We start from the raw sequence: 17,405 nt of genomic DNA, 5'->3' as shown, positions 1-17,405 counted from the left end.
GTTACACAAGGATCATTTATGTATGAAAGTTCCCTCTCATTTCTTCACTGTCCTTAGCTTTACATGTTTTTTGTTGCCCTCACATACAAAAAAAAAATGTATATTTTGTGTTAGTATCCGGGTGGAGATCCAAAAAGAATCCAGTGTTTTAATCTGCTTGTATAGAATGCCTCTCAGTGAAACACTTATGAATATCACATGCAACGTGACCAAATATGTCTGTGTGCTCAGGCACTTTAAATTTGTGTAAGTTTTAATCAATTAAAATGTAGTTATTTTGCTTTTCTACCCCCTCTCCCCCCTCAGCTTCTGTACATTACTAGAAATGCAGCTAATTTGCAGTGACTGTATATTGGGGTTTTCTCCATGTTCACACGAAGTTAGAAGGATGACAGTTTTCTTTACAACTTCAAGGTGAAGTTGATTATTTTATACCTTCTTTTATTAACTGTATGGAGATGTACAGATGTCTGTTCATGGTATGCGAGCCTTGTTTTGCAGCTGAAACCTTTTAACTCTTACAGACTGTAGATTTGTGATCTAATGGCTTCTATTATCTTAATAGGCATTTATGTGATGATATGAGCACGTGTGCGTTGATTTTTGTTTTAATGCTGCTGTACATTTATTCAAGAGCTTTTGATGCTAATTCTTTTCCTGCAGATAAAATGCGGCTTCTTGATATGGAAAAACACATTTCATGAGTCTTTTATAGCTGATTATGAAACTGAAAGCATATACTTATTTGCGAGTTTAAGACAGCTACAAATGGCTGCAGTATGTCCATATTGTCTGTACAAAGTTTCAACACATACAGATATAAGACTGCTTAGTTTAGGTTATCAAGAAGCATAGTACTTCTTAAAACATTGCACTGTGTAAGCCTTTGTAGAAATTACTTTAAGATACAAAATCAATTCTATTTTCCTAGTTTTCTCCACCTTTATATTAGGATTTTGAAATTCTAATTACGCTTGAAATGTTAGGCTGTTGTGCAGTGTTCTATCCTTAGTGGAACTAATTTCACTTAACTTTACATTTAGAAACGTTTCTAATTTCTGTTTTTGTGTTAGCTCTCTAGTTCTGCGGCCTTAGAAGGGAAAGGACAATTAAGATTTACTTCAGGACGATGGAGTCCACACCACAATTGTACACAGATTGCAACAGCCAATGATACCACTGTTCGGGGATGGGATACACGAAGCATGAGGTAAAGAGCAATAGGACAAAAAATTTTCATCAGGAGGTGGATTTTTTGTTGCTCCTACCTTTTCTTTAAAAAAGCTATCACTTGTAGATGGAATGTTTGGGATTGCATAGCTAGTGTATTCACAGTTCAGTAAAGGGTTTTCAGTTGTTTCCCTCAGCTCCAATTCTGACTTGGATATTGCATTTTACTCAACTGTGTACTAGTCTGGAGATTGTTCAGTGCATAGGCATTAGCTGAATGAAGATATTCTGTATATCAACCTGAAAACCAGGATGCAACATCAGTCCTGAGTATGCTATGAGTTGTCTTCATAGCATACTATGTAAAGCTAACTTTAATCTCTGAAGGTAGTTCAGAGTGATTTCACTCTTCATTTTTCTGATTTTAATAATATACTGTACTGTATTGAAGACTGTAGCACACCAGTCACGTGAAACTACAGAATCTTTCAAAATCATGTCAGTATCAAGTAATGCTTTGAATCTACCTGATAAGGTGTTTTCTTTCCTATTTGGTTGTGATTTTGATAAGTAAAGGAGTGATGTTGTGCACATCTGTTGTCATGACAACTAAAGCCTCTGCAAGGTTTTTTTAAGATACACTTTGTACCTTAGCACATAGTAATTTATCACTAAACTGAGAAGACTGATGTCTTCTAATAACTTTTGTTTTCTTAAAGGGGGATGACTTTAAATTTAGTTCTGTGGTTCCTGCCAGCTCAGGGGTGTTGCAATAAATCCCTATATTTGCCAGCTTTGTATGTTTCTGCCTTACAGATTTGTTTAAGTTAATAAACAAAAGTTAAAAATACAAATATAATGATTAAATTTTTGAATGCCCGTTCTTGTATTTGAAAGTTCTGTTCTTCGTCCTGTAAAATGATCTATAAAGGTATAACTTGATACATATGTGTGTGCTCTCATTTATGAAGAGGTAAGGTCCAAGGAGAAAGGTGAGGTTGTTCATTTGTTTGTAACATAGAGCATGCAGGACCCTAAGATTAAACCCTGTATTTCTAATTAGATAGTGTTAAATGTTGTGAAGTCTGCTTCATGTTCTGTCTTGTTAGAGAATAACATCTCTATCTTGTTTTAAATGACTTCTCTGAGTGACTTGTAACAAAGATAGTCCAGACATTACCAAGGTCTGCAATAAAGGGTATTTGGTTAACAAAAGCAAACCCTGGAATTTTGGTTGCTTTAACTGAAGGTCACATTTCACTGCCCTTGAACAAATTCAAGAGAACTAGGCTATGTCAAAGAGCTATTTGCAATGTACTTGAAAAAACCGTGCAGGATTGTCTCATCTCCAATCACACTGTAATATGACTAGAATTATGTGAATATTTGATGAGGACTAGCTTGGCTAGAAGTTGGAGTTTAAAGCCAGAGATATATAAACCATGGCAGTATAAAACACACACAAAAAAAGTCAAGGTCAGAAAACTGCTATACCAGCAAAGACAGGAAAGGAGCTTCTAAAGCATCTTGAATAGCTACTTCTATGAGAGTACAATTAAGGTAACTGTAAGAGAGAGTAAATAGTATTGAATGTAGCAAAGAAGGAAAGGAAAAAGCAAAAGGTTGGCAAGAAGACTGTTAGACTAGACTGCGAAGCAGTTGATCATTAGGAAACTTAACCAGGCAAAACATCATGAAGCAGAGGGGAATAATAACTAGGCTGAACAAATTTGTAGAGAGAATTATATCAGGGAAATTAGGAGACCATAAATAAATTCTAAAAAAAAGTGTAAGAATATGAGAAGGGAGTATAACTAGTTGGAGAAAATGTTTGTGTGCCCTGGTGTAATCCTACTAATTTATGGTGTAAGTGGGAAATTGAATATGTGCTATATTGCTGTAGGTAAGATAATAGAGTGAAAAAGAATATTAGGATTTGGAAAAGAAAGGGATTGATCAAGTGGTCAAACTAACAGTTCAGTTAGCATAAAGGCTTTCATGGTAAGCACAACTGAATGCAGGGTAGGCAGAGAATGGAATTTCTTTTCAAAACTTCACACATCTCCATGAGCAGTGCAGTCAAGAACAAAATTTAAAAAAATATATGTTAATAATGAAGGGAAAAGTATTTTGTATTTGGAAAAAAAAAAAAAAATCTCAAAGATGTTTTAGGAAATGAAGAGGAAGTGTAAAATTCTGATGCCAGAGTAGCTGGTAGAAAGGCATACCTGAGCAATATCTTTGATCTATCAAAATTTGAGCAGAGTTTTGAAGTTGGTTATCTGGATGATATCATTTATCCCAGGTGACTGCAGTAGCTGTCGGGAGAAGGATTACTATGTGTGATATACTTTGAGTTGCTTCTTATGGATCATCTTGAGGGTGGGAAAGCTTTGCAGAGGGATCTGGATAGGCTGGCTTGATGGACCAAGTCCAGTTGTGTCACATTCAACAGAGCTGATGCCAAGTTCATTTGATTCATAGCAATTCCATGCAGTGGTACAGACTTGTGGAAGAGAGAGAGAAAGCTCCCTAGCAGAAAATGACCTGGTGATACTGGTTGACAGCTGGCTGAACATGAACCCAGGTGGCCAAAAAGGCCAATGGTATCCTGGCCTGCATCAGAAATCAGGAATGGACTGCCCCTTATATGCAACACTGATGAAACTGCACTTCAAGTACTATGTTCAGTTTGGGGCTTGTCACCACAAGAAAGATATTGAGTTGCTCAAGCATGTGCAGAAAAGAGCACCAAAGCTGGTGAAGGGACTAGAAAACAAGACCTATGAGGAGTGACTTAGGGAGTTGAAATGGTTTTGTCTTGGAGAAGTGGAGGCTGAGGGGAGATCTCATCACTCTCTGCAACAACTATAGAGGAGGCTGCAGTGGAAAGGGTATATTACCTCTTTTCTCAGAGGATAAGCGACGAGATTTGAGAAAACCATCTCTTACAGCAGCTGAGGTTTGTGTTGGATATTAGGAGGAATTTCTTTGCAGAAAGAGTGGTGAAGCATTGGAGTGAGCTGCCTAGGGAAGTGGCCGAGTTCCCACCCCTGGAGGTATTTAAAAGGCACATGGATGTGGCACTAGAGGAAGTTGGCTTAGTGATAGGACTTGATAGGATCAGGTAAATGGTTGGACTTGATCTTGAAGGTCTTTTCTAGCTTAGATGATTGTGTGATTCTAAGAGCTAGACATAATAAATATAGAAATTGTATAACAACTTAGGGATGGAGAAGGTGTAATATGAACATATTGTGGGTTAGTAACAGATATTTCTTATGGTTGCTACAGTACTGTGCTAGAATCATCCGGATCTAATATATATTTTTAGGTCCAGAAGATCTCAGTACAAATAAGTAAAAAGGGAAACTTCAAAGCATGCTGAGAAATCTACACAAGTCTCTGCAGTTAACAGCTGGGGTTTCCCCAGACTGTGCACTAGCAGTGAGAACTTGAGGTCTGTGGGTGTTAAGGGCATTATGCAAGTTTCCAGGGAAACAGATTCTTGTCAGTGGAATGCAGCTAGCTTTTTATAGACCATTTAATTTTTTTTAATGTGTTTTACAGGCAGATATATTCCATAGAAAATGCACATGGACAGCTGGTACGAGACCTTGACTTTAATCCCAATAAACAATACTACCTGGCTAGCTGTGGAGATGACTGCAAGGTGAAATTCTGGGACACAAGAAATGTCACTGAACCAGTGAAGACGCTAGAGGAGCATTCCCACTGGTAGAACAAATTATCTACATGCTGTGTTGTGGGTGGATAGCTTACATAATTTATTTAGCTAATTATTTTACTGTTTAGGAACAATGCAGGCTATGTTTTTGCTACTGTGGATAACATTTTTCTGCACAGAGGAAAGGTTTTAACACATAAATGTTACTTGTATTACTGTAAATAAGAAGTTTAGGCAATCTTATTGTCTGTTTGGGAAGAAGCTGTTGTTAATGCTGGGGAGATTGGGTACACTTTTTGAGAAGCACAGCACAGAGGTTGGCTTGTGGGGTCCAGAAGAGATGCAACTGTGCCTGCCCAACTTCAGCATGATCTGCTGCACTGACATGCGCAAAAGCACCTGAGCTGTTTTGGTTGCAGCAGCTGCCATCTGTCCTTCCAGTGTGGATTAGTAAATATGTCAGCCTCACTTTTTTCACACTCTTGGCATCCTGTAAGCCAGAGCAAGTCAGTCATTTTTTTCTCAAATTATATATTATGTATATTATATATAATCTGTATACCCTTTGGCATGTGATTGGAGTCGAGAGAGAATCTTGTTTGAAGTTTGCAGAGTAGATGAACAGTTCGAATCTATGAAATATGAGTTAGAGTAACTCTTGCCAAATAGATCTGAACCCTGAAGCTACTTTGAGGGGAATGAAGATGAGAATTAACAGGAGGAGTACTTGTATGTGCTGTTTTTTTCTCTAGAAGATTGAAAGGAAAATAATGAAACAAGAACTATAAAACATCTAGTATTAATTTACTATATGAAGTATCAAAATTGAAGATGAATATAATCCTTCTTTTAAAGTCTATTTTAAAATTTATTGTGAAAATGTTTAAGTTTTTTGTCTAATGGGTAGTTTCTAATCTGTACTTTGCTATGATTTTATATTTTTAGAACCTAAATATTTTTCTGATGTATTAAACAATAGCCTTGCATATATCCTCAGGGAATGGTTATCACTGAATGGTATGTTTTTGTTTTTTGGGATTTTTTTCCTTAAAATTTAGTTGTTGAATTTTGAAGATACTCCAAAGAAAACAAATTATATAGAAGCTTAAAAGCCAAATGAAAACAGAAAAAACTAGTCTTTGGAATAAGACATTTCATTTGTGTGTACTTAGCCATTCAAATCAAAGATGAATTTTTAATCCTATTTTTAAAATGGAATTTTTTTTAAACAACATTGATGCACTCACAACCTGCCAAATATGGCCTCTTGTTCTTTCTGATTTATCTTTTTAGGGTCTGGAATGTCAGATACAATCATTCTCATGATCAGCTGATCCTTACGGGAAGCAGTGATAGCAGAGTTATTCTTTCTAATATGGTATCAATTTCTTCTGAACCATTTGGACATATGGTAGATGATGATGAACTGAGTGACCAAGAGGAACAGCATCAAGAAGAGAAGTATGAAGTTTCCTAGGTTTTATGTATATGCTTATAGTTAGTCTTTTTGTTAAAATGGTTAACGTGCTATTCTTTGCTGTCTTAGGATTTTTATATACAGACCTTTCAGGTAAGTAGTTCTAATTAATACTTCTTTACTCACAGTCATGGGTGGAATGTATTCTTTTTATCAAATCAGCACTATCACTGTATTTGCACTGGTAGGGGATGGTGATGCTGAGGACCAGTCCTAAAGTCAGCTGGATGAGTGAAAGGATCACTTTAACGGAGCTCTGGATCGAGTCATGCACACACAATCTGGGTTAAAAGGGGATGTTTGTTGTTGTTTGTTTGCTTGTTTGTTTTGGAAGAGAGAGTATGAGAGTGTGAGAGAGAACTGTTCCGAGCAAAACAGAAGTTTGGTTTCAGTTATATTGGTAGAGAATAAGGCATGCAGTTGTGTGTGTGTTGTGTATTGTGCACGTGTGTTTTGGAGGGAGAGTTTATTTAGTTTGTGAGATATGATATTTGTTTTCCTCTTCTGTATGAGTACACATAGCTCTGTAGAGCTAGCATGGCTTAAGGCTTTCAAATTTTGCAACTAGATTACATGGTGATCTTCAGCAGATTCTTTCTTTGCAAAATTAGGATAATAATATAGAAACTCATGTAAAACATTTTGAAGCCAACAGACTAGTCTGTATTTTTCTATTCTTTGCAACTGAGAAAATCTATGTATTTCATTAATACACTGAGCAGTCATTTTAAGTTGATTAATTTATTTTAATATGTGAAACTGTCTGCAATGATATAGGCACGTTACCTCATGAAGTGTTTTTATTTTTTCATGAAGAATGGTGAGATGAGTTGAAGAATAAGGAAATGATAAGAACATCCCTCTTTTACTCATGTTCTTTAGGTTTTTCACTTAAACTTTTAAAAAATCCTTAGATTACTTCTGTAGTTGAACTTTCAAGATTGCTCTGGCCCATTTCTTAATAAGATGTAGTTTTGCTCCAACTATTTTTCACACTTTGGTTCATGTGAAGGTTTTGGAACTCTCTTCTGAGTTTTTATTTTCTTTGTTTTTATTTTCTTCCTCTTTTGATTAAATAAGGAAGCTATCTCATGAATAGGAATGGCTAATTTTAAACATACAAAATGTCTTTAGAATCAATCTTTTTTGGGGTTGGATACTTTCTAGATTTTCAGGAAGTTGCTGTATCCTCACAGGATTCATTTTACCTTGTTAGGAGGATGTGTGGTTAATTAAGTAGCACAGAAATCTTGAAAAACAAATTCACTTTTTAAGTGTATCTTGAAATATACCAGGAAGAGGAAGTATCTGTAAATCGGTACTCCAAACAGTCACCTTCAAACTGAGCGACCTAATCTATACTTTGTATTTCAACCTTCTTTCAAGAAAGAAGAAGAAAGCTGTTTCCTCATAAGCTATCTACATTTTTTTTTAAATTTATGACTGAAATAACTTGTAATAATTTGTGTAAGAAAATATTTAACTCCTTCGGTTAAATATAAAAATGAAGAGTATATACCAGTTCACACTTAAAAGGGTTTTTTCTTTACCTAGCAAAAGTCTATATATTTAAAACTGACTCATAATATTCTAAACAACTGAGATGTCTGAGATTCTTAAGACTCAAGTTATTTTTTAATATATTAAAATGTTTGGGGTAAACTTTGTTTTAATGTATTTCTCTTCTGAAGACAAAAGCAAGTAACATGTTAGTTTAACCTTGCATTGTGCAGTGGCCTAGAATTACGAGTCTACTCATTTATTCTTGATAGCTTTTCTGCAGTAAATACCTGCTTTTTAAGAAAATGTTTGTTCAGTAATAAATAGACAGCACACCAAAGTTGCTATCTTCTATTCCTAATAAGAAATTTCTCTTTGAAATTTCTCTTGTGTACTTGTCTACATATGTGCCAACACCTTGAGAGTTTATATGTCCATCTTGTGTCTCATCTTGGAGACCAGAACACACTTTCACAAGCAGTGTAACTAGGACCTTACATGAGGATTTTTTCTCTTGTCATGACTAAGTGACCTTCATTTAATCTCAACTGCTGATACAGATCAGAGAGACTAGTTTGCTGTCCCTTTATTGCTTTTTTCACTGCTACTGTTGTTACTCTCATCAATCATACAAATGGAAGAACAGCCTTCCTGCATCATATCAAAGGTCTCCCTAGCCTGCATCATAGCAGCCAAGAGGAAATGTTATAAAAACAGGAAACATGATATTTCCCCTGGGCATGCTTTCAGTCCTAGAATGTTAGCAGCTTAAGGGACCGTTCCTGCTTTCTGAATCATCTTTGGAGTCTTCTGATTTTTCCCACTAGAATTTTCTTTTACCGTTAGCCATATTCATCAGTTTCTCTTCTCACTGGCTGTGCTTTTGATTGTTCCAAAACATGCAGTGCATACAGTGCCTTTGTGAAATGCATCTAGGATGAGTATGCCAACTGTGTTGTGTCTTTGTGCTGAATAAGAAAAACCTTCAGCATTCTGTCAAAAATAGGTACTCTAATAGGTACTGGGGAATACCAGGTGTTAGACACTTCACTTGGTAGGATGTGTAAAGAAGCTGGGCCAAATCTGGTGCAGTGCAATTTCCAGGTACAGTTTTCCCCTGCTATTTCTTTAACTAGAGTATATCTGCTGATAAATTCATTTTGTGTTGTAGGACAAATATGAAATTTGATATTAAAAAAAAAAGAAGCATTTCCTTCTTTTAAAGATGAAATTTTTGTGTGGAAGCAGTTCAGAAGGCTGTTTTTCGTGTAAGAAAATATTTATAGTAAAATGAATGACTAGCTAATATACATAGAAAGTCATTTCTAGTAGAAAAATCTCTGAATTCTGTATTACTGAACAGAGTAAAGAAGGAAATAGTGTGTCGTCTGAGCTTATCTGAAGCAAACCCTTACAGTTGTAAAGTTCTGCCCTGCAGTTAAAGGGAAAGGGCATCCACTGGGCTTGTTTCGAGACTTCAATGCATTTACTCTTCTGCATTTTGGACACTCTACTGCTCTGTTGAATCACATCCATTTCAAGTAACTTAAGTAAGGAGGATTTAACTTTGACTGTGATAAGGAATTAACGGTTTTTGGTGACTCTGAAAAACACTTTATTAAACATTATGATGACAAAACAGAATCTCTGGCTCTGCAAATGTAAGTGGTTGTTAGCATGAGCAGTAATTGGAAATAACAGCTCTCTACATGAAAACAATTATCCAAGGCTTAACAGGCTTCTCTCTCAAGTCAGTAGTGCAATTAACCTCTGTGTTATAGTAAAATGAAAACTCTTCTCCTTTTGTAGATGAGGATGGTAGGGGTGGTGTTATGTGAATAAGGCTATAAAGAGAAATCAGTCTGGTTTCAGTTCTGCCTGGCACAGGTCATAAATTTATGCAGGATGTAGGTATAGATTACACACTGCTTAATATAAGTGCTTGATGACATAAAAGCTTGATGCCTTGTCAGATGATGCAGGCAAGAACAAATATAAGAAGAGAAAAAGGTACTTAAATCTTTGAAATAGTACAAGAAAGTTGCAGAGCTTTTCAAGGGCCGGGAAGATTTTAGAGTAAGGAAGAGAATAGTTCACCAAGCTTTCCAGGTTTAACAAGTGATTAGTAAGGGTGTTCATCAAATAAAGATAGACTTCTCTATCTAGGAATCAGTAGTCAGAGCAATCTGTACCTTTACCTCATTGAGAGCTGTTATTTATGGAATGGATGGTTTCTCAGATAAAACTATGTGTAATAGTATTTTTAATTATTGTTATGTATAGAGTATTAAAAAATACATTTGTTAGATCTATGATGTTAGTCTCTGTAAGTGCTGAATGTTAAAGAGGCCCCAGCTGTGGGCCCAGGAGAACCTCAGGAGGTTTAACAAATCCAAGTGCAAGGTCTTGCACCTGGCTCTTGGAGGCTCCATTATCAATACAAGCTGGGGGATGAAAGCATTGAGCGCAGCTGTGCCAAAAAGGACCTGAGATTCTGGTAGACATGAGTCTGCAGTGTGTCTTTGCAACCCAGAAATCCAACCGTATCCTGGGCTGTGTCACAAGAAGCGTGGCCAGCAGGGCAGGAGCGAGGGAGGTGATCTTGTCTCTCTGCTATGGGCTGGTGAGGCTTCACCTGGAGTGCTGCATCCAGATGTGAAGTCCTCAGTGCAGGAGAGACACAGACCTGTTGGAGCATGTCCAGAGGAGGGCCATGGGAGTGATGCAAGGAGGACAGGCTAAGAGCTGGAAATGTTCAACCTTGAGGAAGAGAAGGCTCTGGAGAGACCTGAGCAGCCTTTTCAGTATCTAAAGGGAGCTATGAGAAATGAGGAGACAGACTCTTCAGCAAGGTGTGTTTTGACAGGACAAGGGCAAACTGAAAGAGGGGAGATCGAGATTAGGTAGATATAAGGAAGTTTTTTATGATAAACATTGGAACAGGTTGCCCAGGGAGGTGTTGGATGCCCCATCCTTGGAGACATTCAAGGTCAGGCTTGACAGGGCTCTGAACAACCTGATCTAGCTATAGCTCTCCCTATTTGTTGTGGAGGAGTTGGACTAGGTAACTCTTATGGGTATCTTCCAATTCAAACAATTCTGATTCTATGAATAAAATTTTAGCAGCTGGTAAAAAAGAAAAAAAAAAAGCCAAACAAAGCCCACATAAATAATTGAATTATCTGTGTAGGAAAATGGTGTGCAACAATAAAATCTAAGCTATTTTTTGTGTTCCCCTAGTATTTGCTATCACCAGCATCTTTTTCTATATAATCTTTTTATACATATGCTTTTGTTCTTCTTTTTAAGTATTTGTTGCCTTGGTTAAATAAATGTCAGTGTCATAGCTGTTAAGTGCATACCTTCTTGCATTAACCAAATTGTTTAGTATCTGAGGGATTAGGAATCTGAGTTCATTCTTTAACAGATTTAAAAAATATGCAAAAGCTGTACAAAAACTCATCAAGAGTAAATAGTTTTAGCCCTGGGACTTGGAAACAGAACAACTTTTAAGTATCCTAGATTCATGTAGAATCAAAATCTGTATCCTCAGCCTAGTCTTGGATTACCAGAGAAGTGCTCACATTGCTAAAATGCAAATGAATCTGAGGTGTTTTCTTGAAAGACTCAGCATGGGATAATGTGATCCATCTTGAGGAGATGAGGAAAAAAAACCACCAAACACAAACTACCTCTTCCTTTCTGTTTGTTTTTTTTTAATTATTTTGGGCATTCTTTCAGAGGCACAGAATAAATTCTGTTCTTTATTTCCTTTTGCAGAAACCTTTCGGGTGTACTACCCATTACAAAATTGAATGATGTGTCTGTTTTCTCTCATAGTGTTTGTAAAGAATGCCTCCAGACAGATTCTTTCAGATCTTCTGCATTGTTCCTGAGATGTGTTATTAAGATAATTTCTTCCATTTGATTATCTTCAATAGTATCTAGCTCCTTCACATCAACTGGTCACTTTCATAAGGATTTTCTCAGACTCTTGACAACTTGAAAAGTTGCCAATCATATGCATAAGTAGACTAAAAAAAAATAAATAGTCTTACCTGCTTAAACATCAATAAAAGAAAAATGATCACATGTGACCTGAAGAACCACATGTGATAGTGTACTTTCTTTTAAGGGAAGACAAGAAACGCTCTTCTTGAGTATGAAAGTAAATGTATGGACAGTATTAAAGATCAGTTAATCTTTGTGGCAATACCAAACTGTATGTTTCTTTCTTAAACACTCATTCCACTGTGAATTCCATGAATTAAGTTAGGTGAACTGTATTGTTTAAATGAAACGCTATTAACAACTTGGGAACATACAGAAATTAGTGCAAGTTAGAGGCATATTTGTCCTTTGTTTATCCAACCTTTGGTTAACTGAGACTGCTGGTTAACTGAAAGTTGGTCGTGTCCCCTGATGGCAGTATTCACCATGCATTACTCCCCTGCTTTTCCAGAGAGACATTTGAAACCTTCAGAATAATGGAGTTCTGGATAAATGGGTGAGCACTGCATGAGGGACATTGCTGTCTAGGGACATGACCAACTTTCAGTTAACCAGGCATGTCACTTAACAGGAAGTTAGAAAAACGCATTGTGGGAGATGGAGTGTCTGCGTATGTGTGTTTATTAGCTCTCTGCTGTTAGATGGTTTGTAGTAAAGTATGCATTCAGGAGAATTGCAGAACAGATCTACTCATTTTAATTAGCCAGAGGCTGTATGTTGTTTGTACCAGCACCCTTTTTGATAGTTGACCTTAAACATAGCATAAGTAAATGATAATAGACCTTGGAACTAAATATCTGAAGCTATTCTGTAGTATCAGACTGCATTTTGTTTGTTCATTAAATTCAATTGAATTTTAATTGCGATGTTAGATTCACAGCTGGCTAGGTGGACCAGTGATATCCTGCAAGCAATTCAAACATAATGCGATGTGTGCTTTGTGATTGCAAGGATGCGTATTTTCAGAGGGAAGTGATAAAGGGCAGAGAGTGATCAGCACTTATTTCTGCAGCAGCAGTATCTGTTTAAATGATTGCTGTTTGCAAGGCCCTCTGCCTTTGCTTTCTGTTGAGAAGACTGTGGTTGTAATACAGGTCTGTTTCAGGGAGGCAGGTGGATGCTGATGGCTGCCAGGCAGGAGTGATTCTCTACAGGGGAAGGGAGCTGTAAGGTCTTCCTGCAAACTCACCTGCCCTGCAGCTACAAAACAATGTACTGTGGTGCCCTTATAGAAGAGAGTGCCCTTAAAGAAGAGAGTGGCTCTCTGGGGAAGAGAAGGACTGCCTTCAACTAGCAGGGCACAGCCATTCACTCTTGAATGGTTTGAAATTTAAAGACTAGCCTGAATCAGTTTTCAAATATTTTTCACTGCAAAAGAGAGTAAGTCTTTCTCTCGTGATGGTGTAGATGACTAGGAACTTGGATAGTGAGAGGTGAAGTATATGGTAATAAGGGAGAATTTGCATTTTTAGTGCATCTGATGTTATAACTCTAGGAACAGGAAGGAAAAAAAAAAAATCACGTTTGTAGGGGTGCCTTTATACCCTTTCTGTTACTCTGAGTGGGTCCAGGATTGCAGCATAGGAGAGAGCGCAGTGTCAAGGACCAAAACTTCTTATCTACCTGCTCTCATGTAATAGATGATATGCTTTGAATAATTCAATTGGCAACAAAGAAGGTGGACCGTGATGAGAGAAAAGCTGTTGATTAAGGGAAAAAATAACACTTGTCTTTTAATGCTTGAAGTATGACAGGAAGGGTGGAAGAGATTGAAATGCTTCAGAGCAGGTCTCAGTACCCACTCGAAGTTGAGAATGGCATGTGTTTTATCCCTACAAATGAGTTCTTTATACTTCACATGACTGTGTTATCTGAAATGTATGTGCAGGTATTAGGTGTATGTGCAGATATTAGGTGTAGAAGGTGCATCCCTTCCCTGAACTCACACTGTTGCACTGTTAAATAGGAACTTGTGCTCTAGATGTTAATGACACTTAACACTGCATTTTTAAAATCAAGAGTGTTGATGGATGCTTACTTTCTTCTTTTTTCTTTTCTTCTTCTTTTTTAACTTTAGGATTAAAGAGCCCCTTCAGGACAGTGTAATAGCTACCTATGAAGAACATGAAGATAGTGTATATGCAGTTGAATGGTCCTCAGCAGACCCATGGCTATTTGCCTCTTTAAGTTATGATGGAAGACTTGTTATTAACAGGGTTCCAAGAGCTCTTAAATATCACATACTATTATAATTTGTTTGGATTATGATGGGATTGTTGTCTTGATGTACACAATTGGTAGGTATTGTTTAACTTTTTTTTTCAGGATCTACTTTCATTTTTATTAAGAAAATTTGTACTTATATGGACGCTTTCTATTTGTCTTTTGTATTTACCTTGGAAAGTATGATGCCTATTTTAGAAAAGGCCATACTAGTTCTTGTTTTTCTTTCTTTTCTTTTTTTTTTGTTTGTTTGTAGCCACTGAGTGTAGGAATTACAAAATTTCTGGAGGTGCTGGGTGCTTTCCATACTACTGATTTATTGCTTCAGTGTTATGCAGATACAGTGGAGAGGAGTTAACACTGATATAAAACTGGAACAAGGTGCATGTAGAGGAAGTCATGTAGTCATTTACAAGAATAATATTTTATCTATCTTCTTTATATAAGCAGCCTTCTGTTCTTAGATAGGGTCATGTTATGCTGACTGTTCTGGTTCACTCTTCAACTACTGTAAATGCAGTTGGGAATGTTCTGAAAGGTTGTCATAACTCAGTCTAGTACTGTAAACAGTTTTTCTCATATTGTGTATCTTAAGAAGGAGTGTTAATCGTGAGGATGAAACCATCAAAGCTGAGTTTTCATTTAAGCTTTACAATAGTATCAAAATCTCACCCTGTAATTTGCAGATTAAATGCACTTTTGTGCTGTGTATTGTTAGAAACATCTATCTTTACCAAAAACTCTTATGTTCTCATGTAATGTAATATACTATGTTTGCAGAACTTAGTTGTTTTGTAGTATGTGTTGAGGGACTCTGGAGCTATATCGTTAACATGAAAAACCTTTTGATGTTTGTAAGTAATCTTATTCTTATCCTTTTGACTCTGTGCCATTCTGCAGTATGAAGTAGCAGACTTTCAACTAAGTGCAAAACGTCCTTTGCTATATCATACTTTTTGCAATGTGTGACCTAGGCATCAGTGACTACCTTGCTGCAAATGCTGAGAACAGATGTTGCCCTGCATGAGAATGCACAGAGAACTTGAAATGTAGATGGAAGGAGTGATAACACGTTCCTGCACATACTGATACACTCCCCTCCCCCCCCTTAACTCGATGAAAATTCTGCTGCCTATTCATTGTATACTTAGACTGAACATAACAGCAGTTATCCCTTGTTGTCTTTACATCACTTTCTTTCCTATCATCTTCAGAACTTGGGTATGTGTGGTGGTGTTCGTTGTGGTGGCATTCTCTAAGGCTACTCTGAAGAAGAAATGCCAAGGCCACTGGCACAGACCAATGGACAGATCAATTCCAGCCTCTGCCAGTGCTTCCTAACAGAGTTGCTGTAGTAACTGCTGGAGATAGTTGGGGGGGGCCTGCTCCTAATCTCTGCTTGTCCTTACTCACTGCCCGGATTGAAACATGCCCAATTGTGTGCACTCAGCTGCTGCTGTGGGAACTACACTCTGAGACTATTGCTGGCTGCTACAAACCAAAGTGTCCAAAGTTGAATTCTGTTCCAGGCTTTTTGAAAAACTTGTTTGGAAGAATTCATGAGGGAGTTAATTTCGTTATATCTGTATTACTGTTTATGTGTTACTGCAATGTTTGTCTTCTCCAGAGTGAATGCTTCATTGGAAATTCTGATGGTCTACGTTTCTGTGCTAAGCTTTTAAACTTGTGCTGTTTGAAATTGTTTCAATCTGTAATAAGGCATGAGCTATGCATTTGTATGTTGTAAGAAAAATTACTTTTCCAACAAAGTAGTGCTTCAGTTGTTTGAATATCAAAATCCTCGGAGGAGCTGCAGCTTTTGTGGAGCTTTCAGTCTTCAGACACAAAACCCTGTTGCTTTTTTCTTCCACACAAGAAGCCCTGTAGTTTTTCTTTAGTGTACAGCAGAGCTCTTCAAAACCTGATTAACATTAGGAATAAAGGTCTAATGAAATTTTATTGTTTGCTAGTGTATATGGCTTGTAGTGGGAAGGTGACAGGAAATCGTGTAGACATATGTGGGATTTGGTTTGATTATAATGTGTAATAAAATCTGGGACAGATTTCTGACTAATTTTGACGTAGTTGCATTTTCTTTAATATTGAGAGCTTGTATGTGACAGCTCTACCTGCAAACAAATAATAACAAAAATCCCTTCTTTTGTTTTAGTTCTGTCAAATGTGCGTAATATCACACAACAGGGAATAAGAAGGGCAAGAAACACTGAAGGGAAGGAGTAGCAGGTCAAATTTGAATGAAATGAGTTACAGAAGAATCAGGAGAGCAGTAAGGATCAAGTTCTAATAATTTTCACTTTCTTTTCATCTGGACCAGGCTCTGAGCAACTAGATCTAGCTGTCAATGTCCGTGTACATTGCAGTGGAGTTGCATTAAATGACATTCAGAGTAGTAAAGATGACTGACTGGAGAACTATGGAGGATCTTAATATCATGGAGTGACTGGATAATGAAATGATAGATGGAATTCTATGCAGAAAATGTGAAGGAAACTTTGATTTTATTGATATGCGTTGGTGGTCTCAAGTTACTCAAAGTTATGGAAGTAAGATTTTAGGGTTATAAAAGATCTTTAAAACCATCAGCTTAAAGTAGATTAAAATAGTAACTAAAGGGGAATTGTTAGAAAGCAAGCAAAGAAGAAAATAAAGTAATGTGTACATTATGTAATATTTATAAATCCTTAGAGTATATGCATCTTAATACATCTAATTGTGGTATCTTCTGTCTTAGAATTGATACAGTGGAACTGGAAAAGTTTTTAGAGAAGAGTGACAAGAATGATGAATGGCATTTATGAGGATAACTAAAAAGTCTGAGAGACAGGTGGTTGAGAGGGAGTGATAAAATTCCTTGAAGTCAGAAGTGGTGGAAGAAGAGGATGAATGGGGATGTGGTGGAAGGAGAGGATGAGTGTTGAGTGATTGTATTGTGGTTTTTTTTTTCCTTGATGGCAGAACTAGAGATTATGAAACGGAGTCTCCAGATGATGACTCCAAGTATGCAAGATGAGGTTGGTCTTCACAGGGCATGCAGTTGAGCTCCAGCATTCCATATCACTGCACCCCATCCCCACTCCTCTGCAAAAAATAAAACAACCTGCAAACAGACAACTAAATCTCCTTAAAGTTTACATGGCTTGAAAGTAAGTGGACCGGTACTTTAAAAGGTGAATCCATTAAAGTTTGTTAAAAGTAAAGGCTCAGAAAATCCTTTTGAACCATGAATTGCCACCAGGAATACTCGCAAAGAATTCCTTTGTGTTTGCCTGGTCCTTACTTGCTTTCCTAGGTGTGCTATTTGCCAGTAAAGGGAAA

General features: G+C 37.0%; 1 protein-coding gene across 2 annotated transcripts in view; it reads left to right on the top strand.

Moving 5' to 3' along the window:
• Positions 1-16,143, top strand: part of EIPR1 (EARP complex and GARP complex interacting protein 1) — a 53,471-nt gene extending 37,328 nt beyond the window's left edge. The window contains exons 5-8 of one of the 2 annotated variants that reach the window (XM_031552610.1): positions 1,074-1,210; positions 4,741-4,908; positions 6,152-6,319; positions 13,924-16,143. In XM_031552610.1, the coding sequence (XP_031408470.1) occupies positions 1,074-1,210; positions 4,741-4,908; positions 6,152-6,319; positions 13,924-14,098 (648 nt within the window). In that variant the 3' untranslated portion in view covers positions 14,099-16,143. Of the gene's footprint in view, positions 1-1,073; positions 1,211-4,740; positions 4,909-6,151; positions 6,320-6,404; positions 6,448-13,923 lie in introns of those variants that run through there. The other variant, XM_031552611.1, reaches the window with a different exon arrangement.
• The last annotated feature ends 1,262 nt before the right edge of the window (positions 16,144-17,405 follow it).

The sequence above is a fragment of the Meleagris gallopavo genome, chromosome 2, assembly GCF_000146605.3.
Source record: "Meleagris gallopavo isolate NT-WF06-2002-E0010 breed Aviagen turkey brand Nicholas breeding stock chromosome 2, Turkey_5.1, whole genome shotgun sequence".
NCBI classification, from domain to species: Eukaryota; Metazoa; Chordata; class Aves; order Galliformes; family Phasianidae; genus Meleagris; species Meleagris gallopavo.
Note: the sequence above shows the minus strand (reverse complement) of the source record. Positions and strands in the feature narration are given on the sequence as shown.